Below are 25,607 nucleotides of genomic sequence, written 5' to 3'. Positions count from 1 at the left end.
CATGCCAAATGCATGGTACCGTAGCACGTGCTTTGTATTTATGCAACTTCAAATGTGTAATGTACAGCTACAGTATGTCAGTGTGAATTGAATACTAAAGTATATTATTTTCTGTATTTTGCAGTTTCACAACATAAACGTTTTCAATATATTCATTCAAGAAAAGTCACGTCTTGGGAGTTTTATTGAAGACTTAGCTGTTAGCTATCTGTCTAGTTTTGCATGGGAACACAACTCAAGGGCAGAATAACCCATCAAAAGTTTGGACTCACCTCCTAGTTTAAGGGTTTTTCTTAATTTTTTTTACATTTTCTACATTGTAGAATAATAGTGAAGACATCAAAACAATGAAATGACACATATGGAATCACGTAGTAACCAAAAAAAGTGTTAAACAAATCAAAGTATATTTGAAATTCTTCAAAGTAGCCACCCCTTGCCTTGATGACAGCTTGCACACTCTTGGCATTCTTTTAACCAGCTTCAAGAGGTAAGCACATGGAATGCATTTCAATTAAAATCAAATCAAATTTTATTTGTCACATACACATGGTTAGCAGATGTTAATGCGAGTGTAGCAAAATGCTTGTGCTTCTAGTTCCGCCAATGCAGTAATAACCAACAAGTAATCTAACTAACAATTCCAAAACTACTGTCTTATACACAGTGTAAGGGGATAAAGAATATGTACATAAAGATATATGAATGAGTGATGGTACAGAGCAGCATAGGCAAGATACAGTAGATGGTATCGAGTACAGTATATACATATGAGGTGAGTATGTAAACAAAGTGGCATAGTTAAAGTGGCTAGTGATACATGTATTACATAAGGATGCAGTAGATGATATAGAGTACAGTATATACGTATACATATGAGATGAATAATGTAGGGTATGTAAACATTATATTAGGTAGCATTGTTTAAAGTGGCTAGTGATATATTTTACATCATTTCCCATCAATTCCCATTATTAAAGTGGCTGGAGTTGAGTCAGTGTGTTGGCAGAAGCCACTCAATGTTAGTGGTGGCTGTTTAACAGTTTGATGGCCTTGAGATAGAAGCTGTTTTTCAGTCTCTCGGTCCCAGCTTTGATGCACCTGTACTGATCTCGCCTTCTGGATGGTAGCGGGGTGAACAGGCAGTGGCTCGGGTGGTTGTTGTCCTTGATGATCTTTATGACCTTCCTGTAACATCAGGTGGTGTAGGTGTCCTCACTACCCTCTGGAGAGCCTTACGGTTGTGGGCGGAGCAGTTGCCGTACCAGGCGGTGATACAGCCCGCCAGGATGCTCTCGATTGGCATCTGTAGAAGTTTGTGAGTGCTTTTGGTGACAAGCCGAATTTCTTCAACCTCCTGAGGTTGAAGAGGCGCTGCTGCGCCTTCTTCACGATGCTGTCTGTGTGGGTGGACCAATTCAGTTTGTCTGTGATGTGTATGCCGAGGAACTTAAAACTTGCTACCCTCTCCACTACTGTTCCATCGATGTGGATAGGGGGGTGTTCCCTCTGCTGTTTCCTGAAGTCCACAATCATCTCCTTAGTTTTGTTGACGTTGAGTGTGAGGTTATTTTCCTGACACCACACTCCGAGGGCCCTCACCTCCTCCCTGTAGGCCGTCTCGTCGTTGTTGGTAATCAAGCCTACCACTGTTGTGTCGTCCGCTAACAGGTGTGCCTTGTTGAAAGTTCATTTGTGGAATTTGAGCCAATCATTTGTATTGTGACCAAGGTAAGAGTGGTATATAGAAGATAGCCCTATTTTGATAAGACCAAGTCCATATGGCAAGAACAGCTCTAATAATCAACGAGAAACAACAGTCCATCGTTACTTGAAGACATGAAGGTCAATCAATACGGAACATTCACAAAAACCATCAAGTGCTATAATGAAACTTGCTCTCCTCTGCTGCAGAGGATAAGTTCATTAGAGTTAACTGCACCTCAGATTATAGCCCAAATAAATGCTTCAACATAATTCATGTAACAGACACATCTCAACATCAACCGTTCACAGGAAACTGCTTGAAATCAGACCTTCGTGGTCGAATTGCTGTATATAAACCACTACTAAAGGACATCAATAGGAAGAAGAGTTTTCCATTGGACAAGAAACACGAGCAATGGACATTAGACAGTTGGAAATCTGTTTTTTGGTCTGATGAGTCCAAATTTGATTGCTCAACATATGTGGGAACTCCTTCAAGACTGATGGAAAAGCATTCTTCATGAAGATGGTTGAGAGAATGCCAAGAGTGTGCAAAGCTGTCATCAAGGCAAAGAGTGTCTACTTTGAAGAATATAAAATATATTTTGATTTGTTTAACACTTTTTTGGTTACTACATGATTCCATATGTATTATGTCATAGTTTTGATGTATTCACTATTATTCTACAATGTAGAAAATAGTACAAATAAAGGAAAACCCTTGAATGAGTTGGTGTGTCCAAACTTTTGACCGGTACTGTATAATATATTTTCATTTTCATTTTAGCTAAACAGGTGGGGCTCAAAACTGCCCTGAACGACAGGTTCCCACTGACCCTGAGGAGAAACATTGCTCATGGCTACAAAGCTTGCTTGTTCAGGCAACTTCTCTGCTGTCTATATGGTTACATCAGACCCAGCCTGGTTTGTCAGCTGGATCTGCATAAAAATGCATTAACATTAAAAAGGAACTTTTGTGATAGAATAACAGAAAACACTAACCAGACAAACATCATACATATGGCTTATCCTGAGATATGACTCATGAGAGAGGATAAACATGGCCGTTTTTTGTAAGCAAATCAAAAATATCTTAAACATCCACTGACAGCTTAAAGGGGAAATCTGTAAACTAATGATATACCAATTGATTCTTGAAGAATATAACGTGTGCCTCACGAGTTTAGATAAACTTTCCTTCCCCATCGGAACACGAAATTAGCTATATTTAAAGCTATTGTTTGTAAACAATGTGAATATAAACAAACACCGTATAGCATCAAAAAACATGGTTAAAGTATAATTTTGAGCACCTGGAGAGGGTGGAAGAGAGAAGGGAGGAATAGTCGCTGAGATCAGAGATGAAGTTTACTGTGTCTGAGAAATGTCTTGTTTCCACCCAGATGTCAGTGTTGCCCGGCACCAGTTCAGGAGAGCTGCAGTGGTCAGGTAATGTGAGGTAGTGAGGGGCAGGCAGGGCGTTAACAGGGCCACACAAGGCATGCATGGACATGGCGTTCACCATCACGATGGACCGCTCATTCTTCTTCACAGACACACTCTCCACTGTCCCTAGCAGAACTGGACACACACACTTTAGATCAGTGTTGTGAAGCTACTGTACATCAATGAGTCAAAGTGCTTCCCAAAGGGAGTCAAGTGCTTCCCACTGTATTTTCATGATTCCTTTCATCCTGTGCTTCAAACTGGAGGCCTTACCTCTGGTGTCACACAGGACTTCCGTCTTCAGGCTCCCCAGTGGTAGAATCCTAGGTCCTGAGGATAGTAAACAACAGTCTAATCAAATGGGCTAAGACAGAGACAGAATCCAGGCAAGTACCCATCAAAAGACACCAATTTTATCTTATATGAACTACATATAGAATTCATATCACTCTCTGGCTTGTAGGTTGGTCTTTCATAGACCTTTCAGAGATAAACAGATGCAACTCATACTGTGACATAAATCATGGATCGAAGAAAAATGGGAGTCAAGTTCGGAGTATATCCTCTTCCCACTGACCTGGAGTCATGTTCATGCTGGTGGTGTGTTGTTCAAGCCTTGGGTGCAGGACCCCCGCACAGCAACACCACAGGGAGGAGTTGGGGTAGCGGTGCCCACAGCAGGTGAACCCTGGCTGGGTAGAGTAGAGCAGGTCTAGTCCTGGGGCGGAGCAGCAGGTGGAGCCGGCCTCCATCAGGACATTCCCACAGCACTGGGCATCCTCTGAGAGCCTGTCCTGAACCTGCAGGTCGTACAGAGTCCTGGCAACGGACTTCATCTGACCACTGCTGGGGTCGTAGGCCTTCCCTCCGCAGCATACCATGCATAACCCTCCACCTGCTGAGTCTGTGCAGAGAAAAATATTTGATCTCCCAATACCAAAAAAGCCCATATCATCTTTCAGAATTTGGTGCCCATTTCGCTGTCTATGCCAGTGTAGTCAGCATATGGCCCTGAGGAGCATTCCTCAGAGAGGAATACCCCCAAACTATTCAGTGAAATTTCATATGCTAGTCTGTGTCTGTTGTCATTCAGGTAAGCCTGTACTTGATTGAACTGATGATTATTTATAATTGATTGGATTTTACCCATTCTATTAAAAGAAGCAATAAAACTGGACTTCTTTAGACTAGTTTAGTATCTGGAGCATCAGCATTTGTGAGTTCGGGACTAATCCTTAATAGGTTTTAAAGGATGATAGCACTTATGGAAATGTAATTTGGAGAGTGCTAGCTATAAGAATGATGGGTTTTGGCCTAATCAACCTGAATCAACAGACTGATCAATGTAGAGAGATGGCCAAAACCAGCAGACTCTGTTGTACTCAAGAGGGGAGGCCATCCATTTAGCTAATCAATTAAGACAAACCCATCAGCAAAATCTATTTTGGTAACATTTTACTTGACACCCAGTGTCATAACAGATTATCACACGGTCATAACCATGTCATAATATGTCGTAACAGCTGACAAAACGTGTCACAACCTGTTATAATATGGTCATAACACTGTCATTACACATATTTAGACCTGTTGTGACATACACTACCGGTCAAATGTTTTAAAAACCACTTCTGTGCTCATTCAAGAGTTTTTCTTTATTTTTCCTATTTTCTACATTGTAGAATAATAGTGAAGATGTCAGAATTATGAAATAACACAAATGGAATCATGTAGTAACCAAAAAAGTGTTAAACAAATCAAAATATATTTTATATTTGAGGTTCTTTAAATAGCCACCCTTTGCCTTGATGACAGCTTGCACACTCTTGGCATTTTCTCAACCAGCTTCATGAGGTAGTCACCTGGAATGCATTTCAATTAACAGGTGTGCCTTCTTAAAAGTTCATTTGTGGAATTTATTTTTTCTTTTCCTTAATGCGTTTGAGCCAATCAGTTGTGTTGTGACAAGGTATGGGTGGTATACAGAAGATATTTGGTAAAATATCAAGCACTATTTGGTAAAATACCAAGTCTATATTTTGGCACGAACAGCTCAAATAAGCAAAGAGAAACAACCGTCCATCATTACTTTTAGACATGAAGGACAGTCAATCCGGAGCATTTCAAGAACTTTGAATGTTTCTTCAAGTGCAGTCGCAAAAACCATCAAGCGCCACGATGAAACTGGCTCCCATGAGGACCGCCACAAGAAAAGAAGACCCAGGGTTACCTCTGTTGCAGAGGATAAGTTCCTTAAAGTTACAAGCCTCAGAAATTGCAGCCCAAATAAATGCTTCAGAGTTCAAGTATCAGACACATCTCAACATCAACTGTTCAGAGGAGACTGTGTGAATCAGGCCTTCATGGTTGAACTGCTGCAAAGAAACCACTACTAAAGGACACCAATAATAAGAAGAGACTTGCTTGGGCCAAGAAACACGAGCAATGGACATTAGACTGGTGGAAATGTGTTCTCCAAATTGGAGACTTTTGGTTCCAACCACCGTGTCTTTGTGAGACACGGTGTGGGTAAACAGATGATCTCCGCATGTGTGGTTCCCACCGTGAAGCATGGAGGAGGAGGTGTGATGGTGCTTTGCTGGTGAACTGTCAGTCATTTCTTTAGAATTCAAGTCTTAATTAACCAGCATGGCTACCACAGCATTCTGCAGCGATACGCTATCCCATCTGGTTTGGGATCAGTGGGACTATCATTTGTTTTTCAACAGGACAATGACCCAACACATCTACAGGCTGTGTCAGGGCTATTTTACCAAGAAGGAGAGTGATGGAGTGTTGCATCAGATGACCTGGCCTCCACAATCGCCCGACCTCAAATAAATTAAGATGGTTTGGGATGAGTTGGAGCACAGAGTGAAGGAAAAGCAGCCTACAAGTGCTCAGCATGTGGGAACTCCTTCAAGACTGTTGGAAAAGCATTCCAGTTGAAGCTGGTTGAGAGAATGCCAAGAGTGTGCAAAGCTGTCATCAAGGCAATGGGTGGCTATTTGAAGAACCTCAATATAAAATGTATTTTGATTAACACTTGTTTGGTAACTACATAATTCCATGTCTTATTTCTGATGTCCTGAGGTTTTCTAAAACTTTTGACCAATACTGTATATTGTGGTACTTTATGGCTGGTTATGGAACCTACATATGAGTGTCAAAACCCACAAAACCTACCACACAAGGCAAAACATTGCATTTCACCATATGTGTCAACTGTATGTTTATGTTTTGTTTTTGTTTTTTCATTGACTATATTAAATTATCATTGTAATTGCATACACATTGATGTCAGACATTCACCCAACCCAATGCTCTGTTGCTGATAACTGGGATGAATGCAAGAGCAGATGTCAGGAGCAGGACAAGACACCCTCTTTTTGACTAATGACTGATATATAATGCCATGTACGTGATAGTCCTATCTGACTTATATGTTTATGATGGTCATAATGTTTCTTGACAGTGTCAAAAAGTGTATTTTCTTAGTCCAAGTAAAGTGACAAAGGAGGTTCATAATGCTTCATGACAGGGTCATAAAAGTATATTTTCTTAGTCCAAGTAAAGTGACACAGGAGGTTCATAATGCTTCATGACAGGGTCATAAAAGTATATTTTCTTAGTCCAAGTAAAGTGACACAGGAGGTTCATAATGCTTCATGACAGGGTCATAGTGTATTTTCTTAGTCCAAGTAAAGTGACACAGAAGGTGCATAATGCTTCATGACAGGGTCATAAAGTGTATTTTCTTAGTCCAAGTAAAGTGATACAGGAGGTTCATAATGCTTCATGACAGGGTCATAAAAGTATATTTTCTTAGTCCAAGTAAAGTGACACAGAAGGTTCATAATGCTTAATGACAGGGTCATAAAAGTATATTTTCTTAGTCCAAGTAAAGTGACACAGGAGGTTCGTAATGCTTCATGACATTGCCTTAAAGTGTATTTTCTATAAGTTATTTAAAATATGATTTTTTTTAAAAACGTGACTGTAAAGAATTCATTACAACAACAAAGGATTTAAGAAACAAAATTTCAAAACGAACGGAATCTTCTTGGCAGGAAAAAAACCTAATTTGAATAAATGTGGGTGTCATTATCAGGCATAAAATAACGCAGTCCACTTACTGTATGTCACAACAGGTGTAAATGTATCAGTCATGACAATGTTTTGGCCATATTATGACAGGTCATGACAAGTTATGTCAGCTGTTATTACATGTTATGACATGGCTGTCATGCGTTGCTGACGTCAAGAGTGGCGAGGGGATCAGTAAACCATTCAACTTCGGGACACACTCATTGCTTGAATGATGCAATTCATGTCCCAACTTATAATATAAAACAACCATGAAATGCAAATGAAGATATTCCCCCCCATCGTTTTACAATATATAAACCTCAGTACCAGTTCAACATTTCATTTGGGATGTATTTATTTTGTCACGTGTCATACCTCGAAATCAGACACGAACAAAATACACGTGGCTCATAATTAGAAACACCTTTTCCTTCATTTGTATGCAATTGGGAAAACTCCAAAACAGTCCAAGTGGGTCTAATTATCCCCTACACCCTCGATAATGTTCACTCCCTCACCTTTGAGACACTTGTACATATGGAGGAAATGTGTGTGAATGAACACAGTGAGGGGCAGGGGAAGGGCAAGGGAGTGATTAGGGATTCAGTTACAGGGTCAAAACTAAAGTAGATTCTAGTGTGTCACTCAAAGCTGTGTTGTTCTCACAGACTTCCTGCTTGCTTCATGGCCAAAGTATAGAGTCATGGCATTGCTGTAAACTCAGACTGCCATGCAACTTCCTGGGGACAGCACTAGGGGCTTCAACCCACAGTTTTAATGTCAGGGTTAGAGACTTTAACAATGGAGAGTTGTTTGTTAATGACGTTCAATGACATGTTTCTACATGGCCTCTAGACTTTAGATCAGGGTGTGAAGCCGCTGTCAAAAAACACAAGTAGATTCCAGTGCTTTTTTCTTTCCTGCCTGTGCCTGTGTATGCCCTCAGACATTGTGCATGTTTCTGTATTCCCATTAAACAGACACGAGTCAATAATGAACAACATTTACTTTGAAAATACTTGAGTAACATTCCTAAAATCCCTAATAAGAATCAACCCGATTCCTCCTCAACTTCCTCCTAAACACTGAGGTCAAGTCACACAAGACTACACAGCAGGAGACCTTTAGACCGTCAGCTGCAGTGGAATACACCCCTTTAAAAGGTGTCTGGAAGGCTCTCTAGAGACATGGTGAATTCCATTGAGCCGTGGCCGGCCACAGAATCCTCTCACATCTGCGGTAGTGGGACTGGGAATGTCGGGATATATTTTTTTATCCCACTTGCATCACTTTGCTCCTGAGTGGCGCAGCAGTCTAAGGCACTGCATCACAGTGCTAGAGGACGTCACTACAGACCCTGGTTAGATTCCAGGCTGTATCACAACCGGCCGTGATTGGGAGTCCCATTGGGCGGTGCACAATTGGCCCAGCATCGTCCGGGTTAGGGTTTGGCCGGGGCAGACCGTCATTGGAAATAAGAATTTGTTCTTAACTGACTTGCCTAGTTAAATAAAGGTTAAAATAAAATAAAAAATCCACGTCTCTCAGACACACATATACAGTACAAAGATGCTGACCCAGTCGAAGACAGTGAGAAAACACTTTCTAGAGTTTGTTATAGTACATGCACGAGCACAAACACCCACATGCTCGAACGCACACACAAACACACACACATTTCAAGACATTGCATCAACACTTAGACAGGGGGGCTGGATATATATACAGGAAATGTAAAACTTGCAGTGTATTCTCCCTTACGTAAAATGTACAACCCTAACAAAAATGTCCATTCATTATAATCCACATAATACAGTAATTCACATTTGCTGTTTCTGTAGAATTATTTTCCAGCTGTAGCGAACTGGCTCAAACTAAGATGCTACATCTGTACAAACCTTTGCAGTTTCCACCGTACAGAGCAACTCACTTCAGTCCGTTGCAGCAGATTTCATTCTGAGGGTTGTATGACTCCTCTCCACAGCAGTGTTTGCCTGGATCATGGCAGATACAAGTGGCCACCTGAGGACCACTGGTGCCCAGCCTCCACCCCAAGGTGCAAGGTCTGGTTACAGCACAGCACCCCTTGGTCCTCTACACCATATGGAGTTGTACCACAGTCAGCAGGGTATCAACACACACACACACGAATAACAGACACACATACAGACTTGAATACAGACAATTTCATGCCAACATACTGTAGCGTGCGCATACCCTAAATTCACACAATCATAAAAGTCCACTTGCTAGAAAAGAAAGTCTGACTTTCCTACTTACCAGGGGACCTGTGCAGACATCCTCTACCGACAGAGTGCCGTGATAGAAAAGAGACCCAAAGAGAGCTCTCGTTACTCGTCAGGTACACTCTCACACTGAAGAGGAGCTGCGCTACTCTAATTGGTTGCGGAATGGGGCTTAAGTAAATAACTGTGCGGACTAAACTGACATAGTACCGCATATAGCCAAAGTTAAGCTCTCACCACTACAAATAGTCCTTGTTACTGGCAAATCATGGGGCAGATTTTCTCCCTGTGTCACGCCCTGACCGTAGAGCTTTTATGTCTCTATTTTTAAGTACAGTTCCTGCGCAGCCCAGTCAAAACTGTTCGCTGCTCTGGCCCCCCAATGGTGGAACAAACTCCCTCACGACGCCAGGACAGCGGAGTCAATCACCACCTTCCGGAGACACCTGAAACCCCACCTCTTTCAGGAATACCTAGGATAGGATAAAGTAATCCTTCTCACCCCCCCCCTTAAAATATTTAGATGCACTATTGTAAAGTGGCTGTTCCACTGGATGTCTTAAGGTGAACGCACCAATTTGTAAGTCGCTCTGGATAAGAGCGTCTGCTAAATGACTTAAATGTAAATGTAAATGTATTTTTGGGTTGGTCAGGGTGTGATTTGGGTGGGCATTCTGTGCTTGTCACGTTCTGACCTTTATTTCCTTTGTTTTCTATTTATTTTAGTATGGTCAAGGCGTGAGTTGGGTGGGTAGTCTATGTTTGTTTTTCTATGTTTCGGCCTAGTATGGTTCTCAATCAGAGGCAGGTGTCATTAGTTGTCTCTGATTGAGAATCATACTTAGGTAGCCTGGGTTTCACTGTGTGATTGTGGGTGATTGTTCCTGTCTCTGTGTTTGCACCAGATAGGGCTGTTTTGGTTTTTTCACATTTCTTGTTAGTTTATTCATGTATAGTGTCTTTATAAATTAAACATGAATAACCACCACGCTGCGTTTTGGTCCGCCTCTCCTTCACCACAAGAAAACCCTTACAGTGCTCTCTTTCTATGTATTTGTATTTCTTTTTTTTTGGCCGGGTATGGTTCTCAATCAGGGACAGCTGTCTATCCTTGTCTCTGATTGAGAACCATACTTAAGTAGCTTTTCCCCACAGGGTTTTTGTGGGTAGTTGTTTTCCGTATCAGTGTTTGCGGGACTGTTTCGGTTTAATTTATTCTCTTGTAATTGTGTTTTAGTGTTCAGTCAAATAAAAATCATGGACACGTACCACGCTGCGCTTTGGTCCACACCTTCTTCCACAGACGATCGTTACACCCTGATAGACTTTTAGATCAAACAGCACTCTAGGACATTGGCTTGGAGTATAGGACACCCACTTCCAACTGGGGCCCTGTCTAAACATTCTGAGCGAACTGAAATGCTTCTGTGGACAACATATAGTTTAAGCCTTGTCTTATAATGTCGCTTTGAGTTATTTTGACCATTTAAAAATGTACAAATACATCCCTGTAGTGAACAGCATTGTCTTCATGCCTTGACCAACAACTACTCAACAGGCAGATGCATGATTTAGCTGTTTTACTTTCATTTGACTGAGATGAGGAAAAGTCATTTTAATGTAGCCGAGGATGTTCAATGAACTAGGCTTCAGCTGTAAGCCTTAGCTCTATCGGCTAATGGACTCCAAGCACCCTATTGGACAGCTGCCCTGCGCAGCAGATTTTGATGTCTGGATTGTAAACCCAAGAGAAACAGCTTGCACCATTGTAGACACCTGGATAGAGAGAGGAAGGAGGAAGGACAGAGATGGTGATGGTGGTGATGATCAGATCAAGAATGGTAAATGATTTGTCTAACCTGGCAGCGTATACTGTTCATACGGTAAAATCAGCATCCTTACAATACAGTGTGATGACTGCTGAACAAAACTGGTCATCTGCAAGAAAATAGACTCCTTTTTCACTTACATATTTGGTGCATTACAGCCTTGAAGATAAATGTTCAAGGAACACCCAAAAAACCATTTGTCTTTCCACAATACATGGGAATTACCCAAAGTAAACCTCTACATCAGCATCTCTGCCAGGATGTTGTGAAACTATGTACTGTTTTCCAGGACGGCTAAATGAGAGGGACTGTGCAGAGTTTTAACATTAGTGTTTTAACCACTCCACAAATTTCTTGAAAACAAACTATTATTTTTGGCAAGACTATTAAGACTTTGTGCATGACGCAAGTAATTCTTCCAACAATTGTTTACAGATTATTTCACTCATAATTCACTGTATCACAATTCCAGTCGGTCAGAACAAGAAGTGTTTAGATACACAAAAATGACTGTGCTTTTAGACAGCTTGGAAAGTTCCAGAAAATGATGTCATGGCTTTAGAATCTTCTGATAGGCGAATCGACATAATTTGGAGGCGCACCTGTGGATGTATTTGGGACGGCAGGGTAGCGTAGTGGTTAGAGCATTGGACTAGTAACCGAACGGTTGCAAGTTCGAATCCCCGAGCTGACAAGGTACAAATCTGTCGTTCTGCCCCTGAACAGGCAGTTAACCCACTGTTCCTAGGCAGTCATTGAAAATAAGAATTTGTTCTTAATTAACTGACTTGCCTAGTAAAATAAAGGTTACATCTTTTAATTTTTTATAAATAAATACATTTCAAGGTTTACCTTCAAACTCAGTGCCTCTTTGCTTGACATCATGGGAAAATCAAAAGAAATCAGCCAATACCTCAGAAAAATAATTGTAGACCTCCACAAGTCTGGTTCATCATTGGGAGATATTTTCAAATGCCTGAAGGTACCACGTTCATCTGTACAAACAATAGTACGCAAGTATAAATACCATGGGACCACGCAGCTGTCATACCGCTCAGGCAGGAGACTCGTTCTGTATCCTAGAGATGAACGTACTTTGGTGCGAAACGTGCAAATCAATCCCAGAACAACAGCAAAGGACCTTGTGAAGATGCTGGAGGAAACCGGTACAAAATGATCTATATCCACAGTAAAATGAGTCCTTTATCGACATAATCGGAAAGGCCACTCAGCAAGGAAGAAGCCACTGCTCCGAAACCGCCATAAAAAAGACAGACTACAGTTTGCAACTTCACATGGGGACAAAGATCATACTTTTTGGAGAAAAAAAAAATCTGGTCTGATGAAACAAAAATAGAACTGTTTGGCCATAATGACCATCGTTATGTTTGGAGGAAAAAGGGAGAGACTTGCAAGCCGAAGAACACCATCCCAACTGTGAAGCATGGGGGTGGCAGCATCATGATGTGGGGGTGCTTTGCTGCAGGAGGGGCTGGTGCACTTCACAAAATAAATTTTATCATGGAGGAAAACAATGTGGATATTTTGAAGCAACTTCTCAAGGCATCAGTCAGGAAGTTAAAGCTTGGTGGCAAATGGGTCTTCCAAATGGACAATGACCACAAGCATTCTTCCAACGTTATGGCAAAATGGCATAAGGACAACAAAGTCAAACTATTGGAGTGGCCATCACAAAGCCCTGACCTCAATCCTATAGAACACTTGTGGGCAGAACTGAAAAAGTGTGTGTGAGGCCTACAAACCTGACTCAGTTACACCTGCTCTGTCAGGAGGAATGGGTCAACATTCACTCAACTTATTGTGGGAAGCTTGTGGAAGGCTACCTGAAACTTTTGGCACAAGATAAACTATTTATAGGCAATGCTACCAAATACTAATTGACTGTATGTAACCTTCAGACCCACAGGGAATGTGATGAAATAAATAAAAGCTGAAATAAATCACTCTACTATTATTCTGACATTTAACATTCTTAAAATAAAGTGGTGATCCTAACTGACTTAAAACAGGGAATTATTACTTGGATTAAATGTCAGGAATTGTGAAAAACTGAGTTTAAATGTATTTGGCTAAGGTGTATGTAAACTTCCGACTTCGATTGTATTAGGCCTGTGTTTGAGACAGAAGGGTATAACTGATAAAACTGAAATTAGATGTACTCAGCTGCAAAACGATTGGGTATGTGAGTACATTGATAGTTCTACGTCGGCTTTGAGGGCAGGTTTGAATCCTGCCATCAAAACGGCAATTGCGGGGGTGGTGGATGAAATGGAGCAGGATGCTTTGAGAGTGGAACATAACTCCGCTCACTTCGCAATCGTGCGAGGGGTTAATACGGCCACAGTGAAAGTCTACTAACAGTGGTTTCAATGGCCAAGGAAAGACAAAGAAACAAAGAGGTAAAAATGACAACAAATACATTCGGCAGAGAAAAGCTACCGAACCTTGTCACCAAAGCGATGCATTTGGCTATTGTGTGAGAGACTGCACGGAGTGCCTGAGCCCTCTGTACTGTATAATTTCGGGGATAAGTGCGGCTGTGCAGACATTTTCTTAGCTGAATAGTGAGCAACAGCAAGCACTCATGAAAGCGGCTGGAGTTGGGAGTAACACATAGATGGAATTGGCCTTTTTGCGGTTGTCAAATTGACCAAATTTGCCAGAGGAAAAAGTATTTTGGGTTGAAGAATCTATGTGAAATGCCAGGGGAATGGATTCTAAAAAGTAATACATAAAAATTACTAGGCCAAACACTCCTTGCGAACGCAGATAACCTTTGGGGGTTTTAATCTAGTGAGACATTTGTCATCTCATTATGAAATAGATTTATAGAATGGACAAAAGGGAGAAGGAGTCACGAGTAATTCGATTGGAGTTAATAGTGTGAGTAATTGTTAGAGTTTAAGGGAGCAATTCTGTCAAGCGACAGCATTGGGGTTATCAAACCTAAAATGCACATGAAGGGTTCATGATCATGAAGGGCATTGTGATCCGGTGGTTATGGAAATTTATGGGGAAAAGAGAGACCAGTGAATCGTTAGACTCGGTGGCGAGAGATATGTCGCTGTGTCTTAGGGTTGTATATGCTATAGAGGATAAATAAACAATGGGTGGATTAAAACAAACGCTTATTGATTGGAGGGAGGACAGTGGACCATTATCATGTTTGGTTTGTAATTCAAACTTTTGGGTTGCTGAGAGGTAGCATAGTGAATGCTAATGAAATGTACACTTTATTTTCCAGGAGAGGAGGGGGTTTCATTATCTTTTTTTGGAATGTTTCCCGAGACTGTGGTTTCAGGACGAGCAGTTAGTGAAATTCGGGAGTTTGATGAGTGTATAAGTATCTGGATTAGGCCATAAAAGGAGCTCCCAGATAGGTAAGGCCTGTTCATGTGTGTTTTTGACCTACGGTTTACTACACACACACCAGCAAGTACACACAACTTACCGGTTATGAATATAGGTTAGTGGTGTTCATACCGTGTGATTTATTTTGTGGGATCTTTCCAATTTTGTTTTAAATTGGATATGCAGAATGATGGAAATGTTTTTAAATGGTTTCTGAAGGACAGGGAAATAAAAGGGAAATGGAATTCTTGGATAGATGTAATAAATGTATCACTAGTCACTTTAAACAATGCAACTTTATATAATATTTTCATATCCTACATTACTCATCTCATATGTATATACTGTACTATATCATCTACTGTATCGGCCATCTCTCATCCATATATTTATATGTACATATTATTATTTATTCCTTTACACTTGTGTGTATAAGGTAGTTGTGAAGTTGTTAGATTACTTGTTAGATATTACGGCACGGTCAGAACTAGAAGCACAAGCATTTCGCTACACTCCCATTAACATCTGCTAGCTAAATGAGAGATTGAGGTATGAGTCATGGGCAGTGTCAGTAGTAGCATTGGTGGGATATCGTTTTCTGAGGGCATGGATGTTGAAACGTATATACAGTGCTGAATTGCATTATATCTGGTGGCTATGGAGGAAGAAGGAGAAGGGGAGCAAAGTGAGAATGACATGGCTTCGGGAACACCCCTCGGGAGTCTGTGGTCGGAGGGGGAAGACTGGATGAAAGCATCAGGATTTTTAGGGCTTTCATTTTTGTGGAATCCAGCAGAAAAGTATCCTGAAGGCATAGTCAGGAGAAGAGAGAGTGGGAATTGTCATGTTATCAAACTTTGGTTTTACTTTCATATAGAATTATGCATAGTGTCACACATTATTAATACTGTTATGTATTGTTCTTATTTTTGCTTTTCAAGTCTTGTGCTATAACTCTTAGGAACCAGAAACTGAAATCTGACTAGAGATGGAAATAAGACTGTTCATAGTGTGATTAGAGAACAGAGGCCATAAGTCTTGGATTTGTAAACATAATAATGAACTGTGAATGGTAATCCTGTTATATATATTTTTCTTAATGTTTTATCATCATTGTTTGTTCATTTATAAGTAATTTCCAAGTGTATATCACGATGAACAGTATGGAGTTAATGTTCAACAGGGGGGGGACTGTTAATGTATAACGTTTACATTATGCCAGGATATGTTATTGTTAGACATTAGGGATCCTGTGGGAGGAGAAGAGACAGTCTGGTACGAGTCAACAAGACAGCCGCGAGTTGGGGAGGAGTGAGGAATTTGGGCAGAAGTTAGGTTAGATGAAGTGAGGGAGAACATATATCACTAATCTTCTGGACAGCAACAGAGGTGTATTGGCTGTTCAGGTTCATAAGGAGGGAGAAAGGGTTAAATACCAGGGCTTGTGTAAATATGGTCTAAGGTCTATGCAGCTGCATCCAGCAACTTTGAGTCACAAGCTTGATGTAATCATTGCAAGCTAGGAATACGGGACCAAATACTAAACTTTTGACTTCTTTAATACACATAAGTGAATTTGTCCCAATATTTTTGGTCCCCTAAAATGGGGGGACAATATACAAAAAGTGTTGTAATTTCTAAACGGTTCCCCCAATATGATTGAAAATACCCCAAAATTAAACCTGAGGGTCTGCACTTTCAGTCATTGTATCATTTCAAATCTAAAGTGCTGTAGTACAGAGCCTAAACAACAACTTTTCACTGTCCAAATACTTTGAGCTCACTACACACACATACATAGTTAAAAAATGTTTGGTAAAAAACATAATCCATCATCATGTTAATTATTCAACTACTATCATTCTACAGACAAAGGTTTACATTTAAAGAACCCACTTGAGAGTATCACACTGTGACTGCTTGTTGGCAGACCATTCAATGCCTTGGGCCTAGGCCAAAAGCCAAAACCCACAAGGAAAATAAAGCAATATCTGACACCTGCAGATGTTCAGTTAATATGAGTCTATTAAAGAACATTCAGAAAAGCTGACATGTAGTGGGTGTTTTGAATTAATGACATGCATCATTTAAAATGGATGCCACACCCATTGTGGCTTTTAGCCATTGGACATCAAATACATTTTAAACCTGATTGTTAATGAACTGTTCAAATTGAACATTGAATAAAGAAAAGGGAGACATGAGGTTCAGAATATGGTTGAAGTGTAAAGCTTGTCGTCTGGGGAAGGAGAGGACCAAGGTGCAGCATGGTAAGTGTTCATATTATTTAATGAAATATGCAACACTAAACAAACCACACACCAAACACAATGGAAAACAGGCTACCTAAATATGGTTCTCAATCAGGGACAACGATTGACAGCTGCCTCTGATTGAGAACCATACCAGGCCAAACACAGAAATAGAAAATCATAGACAAACTAACATAGACAACCCACCCAACTCACGCCCTGACCATACTAAAACAAAAGAACCAAGTTCAGAACGTGACATGAAGGCCAAAGGCAACCGTACCAGTTTGGAGAACTCGCATCAATTCCCCTGTCCTGAAAAAAAGAGAGAACAAAATACACACACAAATGACAAACTATCATAATGTGAAGTTTCATTACAGCCATACAAAACTAGCAGGTTGGCTTTTTACTAACATTAGAACTCGATTATGCACAGCAGCTTGCATTGAGAGGCTCTGGGGATAGTGTTTCAGAGCAGCAGCAGTGGCTTTGCTGGTCAAACTGGTGGTCTCCACAGCATCAGTGGTGACTGAACATTTGTCAAGACCTTCCTTCCGTTGACAACATTTCCACAGCAAAGCTGGTGGTCTTCATTGTAACGCTTTGTGGGACAAGTAATAACAATTCATCACATTTACAGTGTAAAGCACTGAAGTGCTTTCAAGTGCTCAAGTGTTACAAGCTTGGCATTGTGAAGGGGAGTGAGTGAGCATAGAAACCATGAGGTGCAGCTGGGAAATGATGTTGTCACAGGGACACTGCATGAGAGAATTGGAAAACATCTCCCAAACAGCTTTCGAAACAGACAGACCTCTATAGGAAAGACAGTTGGAGAGCCTAACATTGTATGCCTATTTATGAATTTTATAAAAGCACAATGACAGCAAAGAAAAAAAGAGAGAAAAAAAATTGGCATGAGGTTGGGTCCTGGTTAGGATCCGTGAGTCACAACACAGCTGGTCGAGTAGGTCGCAGGGCCTACACCCACAGCAATCTGACACCAGCTGGCTTACATTCAGAGTCAGTTGACCTGCAACAGTTGAATCACAGATAAACACACACACAGCATATCAATTCAAACTTGGGAGGTGCTAAGAAAATAATGATTTCAACCCAGTTACCAGGTTTAAGTGAATAGATCTTGACTGTCTATATCACCTTTAACCTCACCCAGGCTTCCTGTTGTAAAGACCCTGTTTCCACAGGACAGCCCCGCCCCTTTATGACGTACTCCTTCACAGCAGGTGTATTCTAGAACGTCATAATTAACCCCGCCGCAGACGTGATCTCTGGGAGACCTGAAAGGCAGAGGCTCATCTTCATGCCTAGAGGACATTTACAGTATCTTCATCTATATGAGGCACATAAACTAGACATAGGCAAAGTGGAATCGCAATGCTCACACATAGTTACATAATGATGACACATCTTAATTGGGCTTAATATCCCACTATAGCGCTATAAATCACACAGCTAGTAATATGACAAAGGCTATACTGTTTAGAGAAGTGGTTCCCAACCAGGGGTACTTGGCCTATCCACTGGAGGAACTTGAGAAGACTAATGAGACTGTAGGCTTACTGGTAAAAAGCACGTGAGGGGGTACTTCAGGGGTACTCCGGGCAGAGCAAAATTCAGTTGATTGTACAATAAATGAAAAAGGTTGGGAACCACTGGTTTAGAGAAGCGTTTCTTAAACTATGGTTTGGGACACAACGTGGGCCCTGAGCATGTGTCGGGCCCTGAACGGATGTCGTAAGGACGGGACCAAGGCGCAGCGTTACAAAGTGAAACTTCAGCAAAACAATAAACGAACAACAAAACGTGACTACGTGGTACACATGCACAAACAAAACAATATCCCACAAACACAGGTGGAAAAAATAGCTACTTAAATATGATCCTCAATTAGAGGCAACGATTACCTCTAATTGGGAACCATACAAAACACCAACATAGAAAAGTTAAACTAGAACACCCCCTAGTCACACCCTGACCTACTACACCATAGAGAAACAAGGGCTCTCTATGGTCAGGGAGCGACAGCCCCCCCAAAGGTGCGGACTCCGGCTGCAGAACCTGGTTAGGGGGGGGGGGGGATGTGACTGGTGTCGGTTGTGGCTCCGGTGCGGGTAGTAGCTCCTTCCCAGACCTCCCCAGACCAACCATGGCGCTGGGCTGAACTCCGTGCCTGGACCGGGCACCGGCACAGAGGGCTCCAGCCCTGGAGCTGAGTTGGACACGTGCCTGGACTGGGCATCGGAGCAGAAGGCTCTGGCCATGGAGCTGGGCTGACCGCCGTGCCTGGACTGGGCACCGGCATTGAGGAAGGCTCCTGCCCTGGAGCGGAACTGGACACCGTGCCTGGACTGGGCATCGGCGCAGATGGCACCAGACTGGTGACACGCATTTCAGGGCTAGTGCGGGGAGCTGGCACAGGACGTCCCAGGGTGGGGAGACGCACTGGAAGCCAGCAGCATGGAGCCGGCACAGGTGGCACCGGACTGGTGACACGCACTTCAGGAAGAGTGCGGGGAGCTGACACAAGACGTACCGGACTGGGGAGGCCCACTTCAGGGCTAGTGCGGGGAGCTGGCATAGGATTCATCAAACTGCTGACAGGATCTTCAGGTCAGATGCCATGCAGAACACACCTACATAACATTTCTCTCTCTCTCCCAACTTATCCATCGCCTCCCTGATGGTCTCTGGCTCTTTAGGTTGAGTATGGGGAGCTGGCATAGATGGCCCTGGACTTATGAACTGCTCTTCCACTCTCCGCTGCTCCGCCGACCACCCCTTGTGCCACCCCCCAAAAGAAAATATATCTTGGGGTTTCTGTGGCCGCGGTCCCCGGCGTCGTTGCTGTCCTTCCACGGTGTGTCCTTCCAAGGAAGGGTCTCACAACCTCCCATGATCTCCTCCCAGGTCCAAAACGATGTTATCTCCGTCACACGCTGCTTGGTCCAGTGTTGGTGGGATATTCTGTCACGGATGTCTTAAGGACGGGGCAAAGGCAAAGTACGTAGAGTTCCACATCTTTATTACAAAGTGAAACTTCAGCAAAACAAGAAACGAACCCTGACTACGTTGGTGCACATGCACAAACACCAAAAAATGTTCCACAAAGACAGGTGGGAAAAATAGCTACTTAAATATGATCCCCAATTAGAGGCAACGATTACCAGCTGCCTCTAATTGGGAAACATACAAAACACCAACATAGAAAATGTAAACTAGAACACCCCCTAGTCACGCTACTACACCATAGAGAAACAAGCGCTCTCTATGGTCAGGGCGTGACAGTGGGTCGCAAGTTATGAATAAACATGTATAATCTCAAACTATTTATTCTTAATTTTGGTCATTCAAGGACAGTAAATTTCTCATTTGGGTCTCGAGGTGAAAAAGCTTAAGAAGATATGGTTTCTAGTAATGATGACAACTCATTTCACTGACTTATCATCGAGATTGCAGATATGCCTATCCAAGCTGAACTCTCTGTCTGGGATTCTAAATCAACACGATCCATTGCGTTCCCCATTGACATTTGTTTTTCAGGAAGCATTTCGGGGAAGTACGGTACATGATGCATAAACTCTCGAGTCCAAACCAGAGCAATTAATTCACAATGAGAAATGCTGCAATCAAAGAGGAGCCGACATTACAGCATTACACACATTAATCTGAGAGGCAGAATAGTGGCCCACACAGCCCTACACCTCTCAACAACTGGCCCCATTTAATTCATACAAACAGATGCAAGAGATGACAGTGCTTTCCACTTACCATGTGCGCTGTAGCAGGGTAGAGTCAGAAGAACTGCACAAATGAAACAAACAAATGTTAAGGACAGGAAGTCCAGAGATTGTACACACAAATTCTAGCAAATGTGCAGAGTTAGTGATAGTAGTGATAGTGATGCTCACATACCAAACATCAGTAGCGGAGTGGTCGTGGTAACTCTTTTTAAAGCACAGATGAAAGACTAAGACCGCACTGAGATAAGGAGTCAACTTCAGCCACCCCTACAAGCACCAGACCTGACAACAATATCCAGTTGCCTTGCCATTCCACAATATTCCATAGTACGACTCCATCTCAGTCATTAATATGTTGTATGAGCCATTGTTTTGCTGAGACCTGCTTTTCCAGTTGCAGTTGGTGAAAATGGAAAAGTTATCATTGCTACATTTCTGAAACATCAATTATTTTTTTCATGCTAATATCAGCTACACTACATTACCAAGCGTATGTGGATACCTGCTCGCTGAACCTGTCATTACAAAATCATGGGAATTTGCTGCCACAACAGCCTCCACTCCTCTGGGAAGGCTTTCCACTAGATGTTGGAACATTGCTGAGGGGACTTCTTTCCATTCAGCTACAAGTGAGATTGGGCATTGATGTTGAACGATTAGGCCTGTCTTGCAGTCAGCGTTTCAATTCATTCCAAAGGTGTTGGATGGGGTGAGGGGCTCAGGGCTCTGTGCAGGCCAATCACGTTCTTCCACACCGATCTCGACAAACTATCTCTGTATGGACCTCGCTTTGTGCAAGGGGATATTTTTATGCCGAAACAGGAAAGGGCCTTCCCCAAACTGTTACCAAAAAGTTGGAAGCACAGAATCATCTCTAGAATGTTATTGTTTGCTGTAATGTTAAGATTTTCCATCACTGGAAGGTGAGGGGCCTAGCCGGAACCATGAAAAGGGGCCTAGCCGGAACCATGAAAAATACCATTATACCTCCTCCACCTAACTTTGCAGTTGGCACTATGGATTAGGGCAGGTAGTGTTCTCCTGGCATCCGCCAAAACCCAATTCCGTCAAAACTGCCAGATGGTGAAACATGATTCATCACTCCAGAGAACACAAGCTTTACACCAGGTTTCTGTGTGGCTGCTCGGCCATGGAAACCCATTTTATGAAGCCCCCAACGAACAGTTCTTGTGCTGATGTTGCTTCCAGAGGCAGTTTGGAATTCGGTAGTGAGTGTTGCAAACTGAAGATCTCGTACAACGCTGTGTACTACTCCCTTCACAGAACAGCGCAAACTGGCCCTAACCAGAATAGAAAGGGGAGAGGGAGGCCCCGGTGCACAACTGAGCAAGAGGGCAATTACATTAGAGTGTCTAGTTTGAGAAACAGACGCCTTATAAGTCCTCAACTGGCAGCTTCATTAAATAGTACCCGCAAAACACCAGTCTCAATGTCAAGAGACTCCGGGATGCTGGCCTTGCAGAGTTGCAAAGAAAAAGCCATATCTCAGACTGGACAATACAAAGAAAAGATTAAGATGGGCAAAAGAACACAGACACTGGACAGAGGGACTCTGCCTATAACGCCAGCATTGTTAGGACTTGTGAGGTGCCATTGGAACACAGGATTGATGGTTGCTGATAATGGGCCTCTGTACGCCTATGGAGATATTCCATAAAAAATCTGCCATTTCCATCTACAATAGTCATTTACAACATTAACCATGTCTACACTGTATTTCTGATCAAGTTGATGTTACTTTAATGGACAAAAAATGAGCATTTCTTTCAAAAACAAGGACATTTCTAAGTAACCCCAAACTTTTGAATGGTAGTGTATATAAATATAGGACAAAACACACATCACGACAAGAGAGACAACACTACTTAATGAGAAACCTAAGACAACAACATAGCAAGGCAGCAACACATGACAACACAGCATGGTAGCAACACAACATGACAACAACATGGTAGCAACACAAAACATTGTCCAAACGTTATAGGACACAGACAGCAGCACAAAGGGCAAGAAGGTATTACAGGAGAATAGGAGTGATAGTGATAACTGTGATGGATGTGTGTGGTATTCTGTAAGAAGACAAATAGGAAGATGTATTAAACAGTGATATAGCCATAAAGATTTAGCAACAGTAACGGCATGAAAACATAACAATGACAATGCTACAATGATAGCTAATAGGATTAGAAGTGTAATGACATGGCTATAAATGTGCTTTAACAATATAAGGCTAATATGCGAAACAACAGTAGGAGTAATAGAGGCAAGGCTAATAGCATATCAGCAATGGGAGCAAGGCACTGTATATAGGCAATAGGCAATGGCTAGGGAAGCTTAACACACTCTCAGCTAAGTATTAACAACAGGCTAATAGAGAATACATTACACATTATAAGGCATAACGGTTATTAGCATACATTAGCGGCTAGACTAACAAACTACAGGCTATTAAGGAAATGATAAGTGAATAGCTGGAAAGCTAATAAGCTTGTAGGAAAATGATATAACCTAACATAATAAACAGTATAAGCTAACATAACAGTATAAACCCCATGCCTAGTTTGCACAGGTTCGCATAAATGTTAGCATTCCAGTTAGGGTGCTAGGTTAATTAAGCTAGCATGTTAATATAAACAAGGTTATGGGGGCTGCCGTCTAGGAAAGGTCACATGACAATGAGAAAGCTGAAATGCCAGCATTATTGGATGCTAATTACCTCACGACAGGTGGCCATCTTATGCCTATAGGTTTTAATGGCAAGTAGAGTAACTATTGTCCCAACGGTAAAAGTACTCATACCTCGACCATGAAGCTATTAATAAATGACTATGTAACATGACATATTATATACAGATGAAATACTAACATACCTAATACTAATATAGATACACTCACTTCTTAAGTCTAGGCGTCCCGCTAGCGGGACAACTTCCGGTGAAATTGGAGGGCCCGCAATTCAAATAAATAATCATAAAAAATTATGGATATTAAACATTTAGGTACATACAATTGTCTTATATCGGTTGAGGATAGGGGGCAGTATTTTCACTTTGGATGAATTGCGTGCCCATAGTGAACTGCATCCTACTCTGTCCTAGATTGCTAAAATATGCATATTATTATTACTATTGGATAGAAAACACTCTGAAGTTTCTAAAACTGTTTGAATTATGTCTGTGAGTATAACAGAACTCATAGGGCAGGCAATTTCCAAACAAGAAGTGAAATTCTGAATGTGGGTCAACTTTGACGTCATCGCCCCTTCCTTTCCCAACAAGATATGGATCTGGTAGCACTTCCTACGCCTTCCACGATATGTCCTCATTCAGTACAACGTGGAATGGAGCTTTTGGTGTGAACTTTGACCGAATGGGAGGGGAAATAGTCACGGTCTTGGCAGAATGCAATTTCCCTGTGGCGCATTTCTCTGTGTGTACCACTGTCGTTCCATTTGGCTGCAGCTGAAAACGTATGATCCAGTTGGAACGTTATTGGATATATATGAAAATAACATCCTGAAGATTGATTCTCTACTTAGTTTGACCAGTTTATTCGACCTGGAATATATCTTTTTGAAGTTTTCGTGCGAGTTGTCCTGGACCAGCGTCAGCTTTTGGGCACGTGAGCTGAAAGTGATAGCAAATGCAGCTAATTGGACACTAGTATTGGACATTATGGAGTAATCCACTCGTTCAACATGCCAAGATAGGAATCTGAAAATCTAGCCCTAAACTTTGTTTCAACAAGTCAAAATACATTTCTATTTAATCCTCAGATTAAATATATTTAATCTCTATTTAATCCTTTAATCCTCAAAAAAAAAAATCTATTTCTCCTACCATATATATTGTGTTATAGTGAGCTACATTATTTTAACATTTCTACAAACTTCAGAGTATTTTCTTTCCAGTGATAGCAATTGTATGCATATCCTGGCTTCAGGGCCCAAGCAACAGGCAGTTTACTTTGGGCACGTCAGTCAGGCGGAAATTGAGAAAAAAGATCCCTAGCCAAGGCAGTACAACAACTATAAATAGTTTGGAATTAAGTAGTAATGGGCTTATGACATAGTAACACATAATATATACATAAGATAACAGTAAAGGCACTCTGGCTCCACAAAGTCCCCTTACTCTAGGCATTGAAGCACAAACACTAAAGGTGTTCAGAGGTTGTAGCAAGAAAGGTGTCCACAGGTGGTAGTCCAGAGGGTGGGAGAAGTCCAGAGGTGAAGGTAGCAGCACAGAGATACAGGAGCAGTTGAAAAAGGTCAGAGTGGTGAGAGAGTTCTACAGCCAGACACACATTGTAGAGGTCTGCCGTGGCACAGGCAGCTATGCAGATGGATCAGCTGACTCAGGATCCTGTTCATCCCGTTTGATGATGACAGAGAGGGCATTGAAGAGGGAGTAGGTACAGCATACCCCCAGGAGCAAGAGGAGGCAGTTTGAGAGTGACCAAATACCCAGAGGGCCTCCACCCTTCTTTCCCACCCTCCTTGGTTGTTGTTGCCCCCTAGCCTGATATTGTGTGTTCTCTTCCTGTGGCACCATCGCATGAGGAAGCACAACATGGTGATGATCCTCTCCAGGAAGAGGTTGAAGAAGAGGATGGTGGCAGAGCATTCCAGCAGGCCATAGATTACCAGGAGGACTTTGCACTCTGTTGTGGATGGGGCCGTCATCCCAAAATCTGCCCGAGAGGGAATTGGAAAGAGAGAAAGAGAGACGGCGAGAGATAATTACATCTGTGAGAGAAATCACATTTCAGACATGATCTCTTTAATTATGTCTGGTCATTTTGATAAGATTCTTAAACTTAATCTCAGAAATAACACTATTCCAATCAGCCCTGTAGAAGTAATTGTTGGAGTCAGAGGTC

General features: G+C 41.9%; 1 protein-coding gene across 2 annotated transcripts in view; it reads right to left on the bottom strand.

Annotated features, from left to right (window-relative positions):
• The window catches only part of LOC115142119 (usherin-like), a 29,113-nt gene extending 19,366 nt beyond the window's left edge, over nucleotides 1–9,747 (bottom strand). Inside the window, exons 1-5 of one of the 2 annotated variants that reach the window (XM_029681589.2) lie at nucleotides 9,523–9,747; nucleotides 9,141–9,336; nucleotides 3,731–4,057; nucleotides 3,427–3,483; nucleotides 2,410–3,288 (exon numbers count right to left, since the gene is read on the bottom strand). In XM_029681589.2, the coding sequence (XP_029537449.1) occupies nucleotides 2,987–3,288; nucleotides 3,427–3,483; nucleotides 3,731–4,034 (663 nt within the window). In that variant the 5' untranslated portion in view covers nucleotides 4,035–4,057; nucleotides 9,141–9,336; nucleotides 9,523–9,747 and the 3' untranslated portion in view covers nucleotides 2,410–2,986. Of the gene's footprint in view, nucleotides 1–2,409; nucleotides 3,289–3,426; nucleotides 3,484–3,730; nucleotides 4,058–9,140; nucleotides 9,337–9,522 lie in introns of those variants that run through there. The other variant, XM_065000198.1, reaches the window with a different exon arrangement.
• Nucleotides 9,748–25,607: the final 15,860 nt, after the last annotated feature.

This window comes from Oncorhynchus nerka, linkage group LG14, assembly GCF_034236695.1.
Source record: "Oncorhynchus nerka isolate Pitt River linkage group LG14, Oner_Uvic_2.0, whole genome shotgun sequence".
Taxonomy (NCBI): domain Eukaryota; kingdom Metazoa; phylum Chordata; class Actinopteri; order Salmoniformes; family Salmonidae; genus Oncorhynchus; species Oncorhynchus nerka.
Note: the sequence above shows the minus strand (reverse complement) of the source record. Positions and strands in the feature narration are given on the sequence as shown.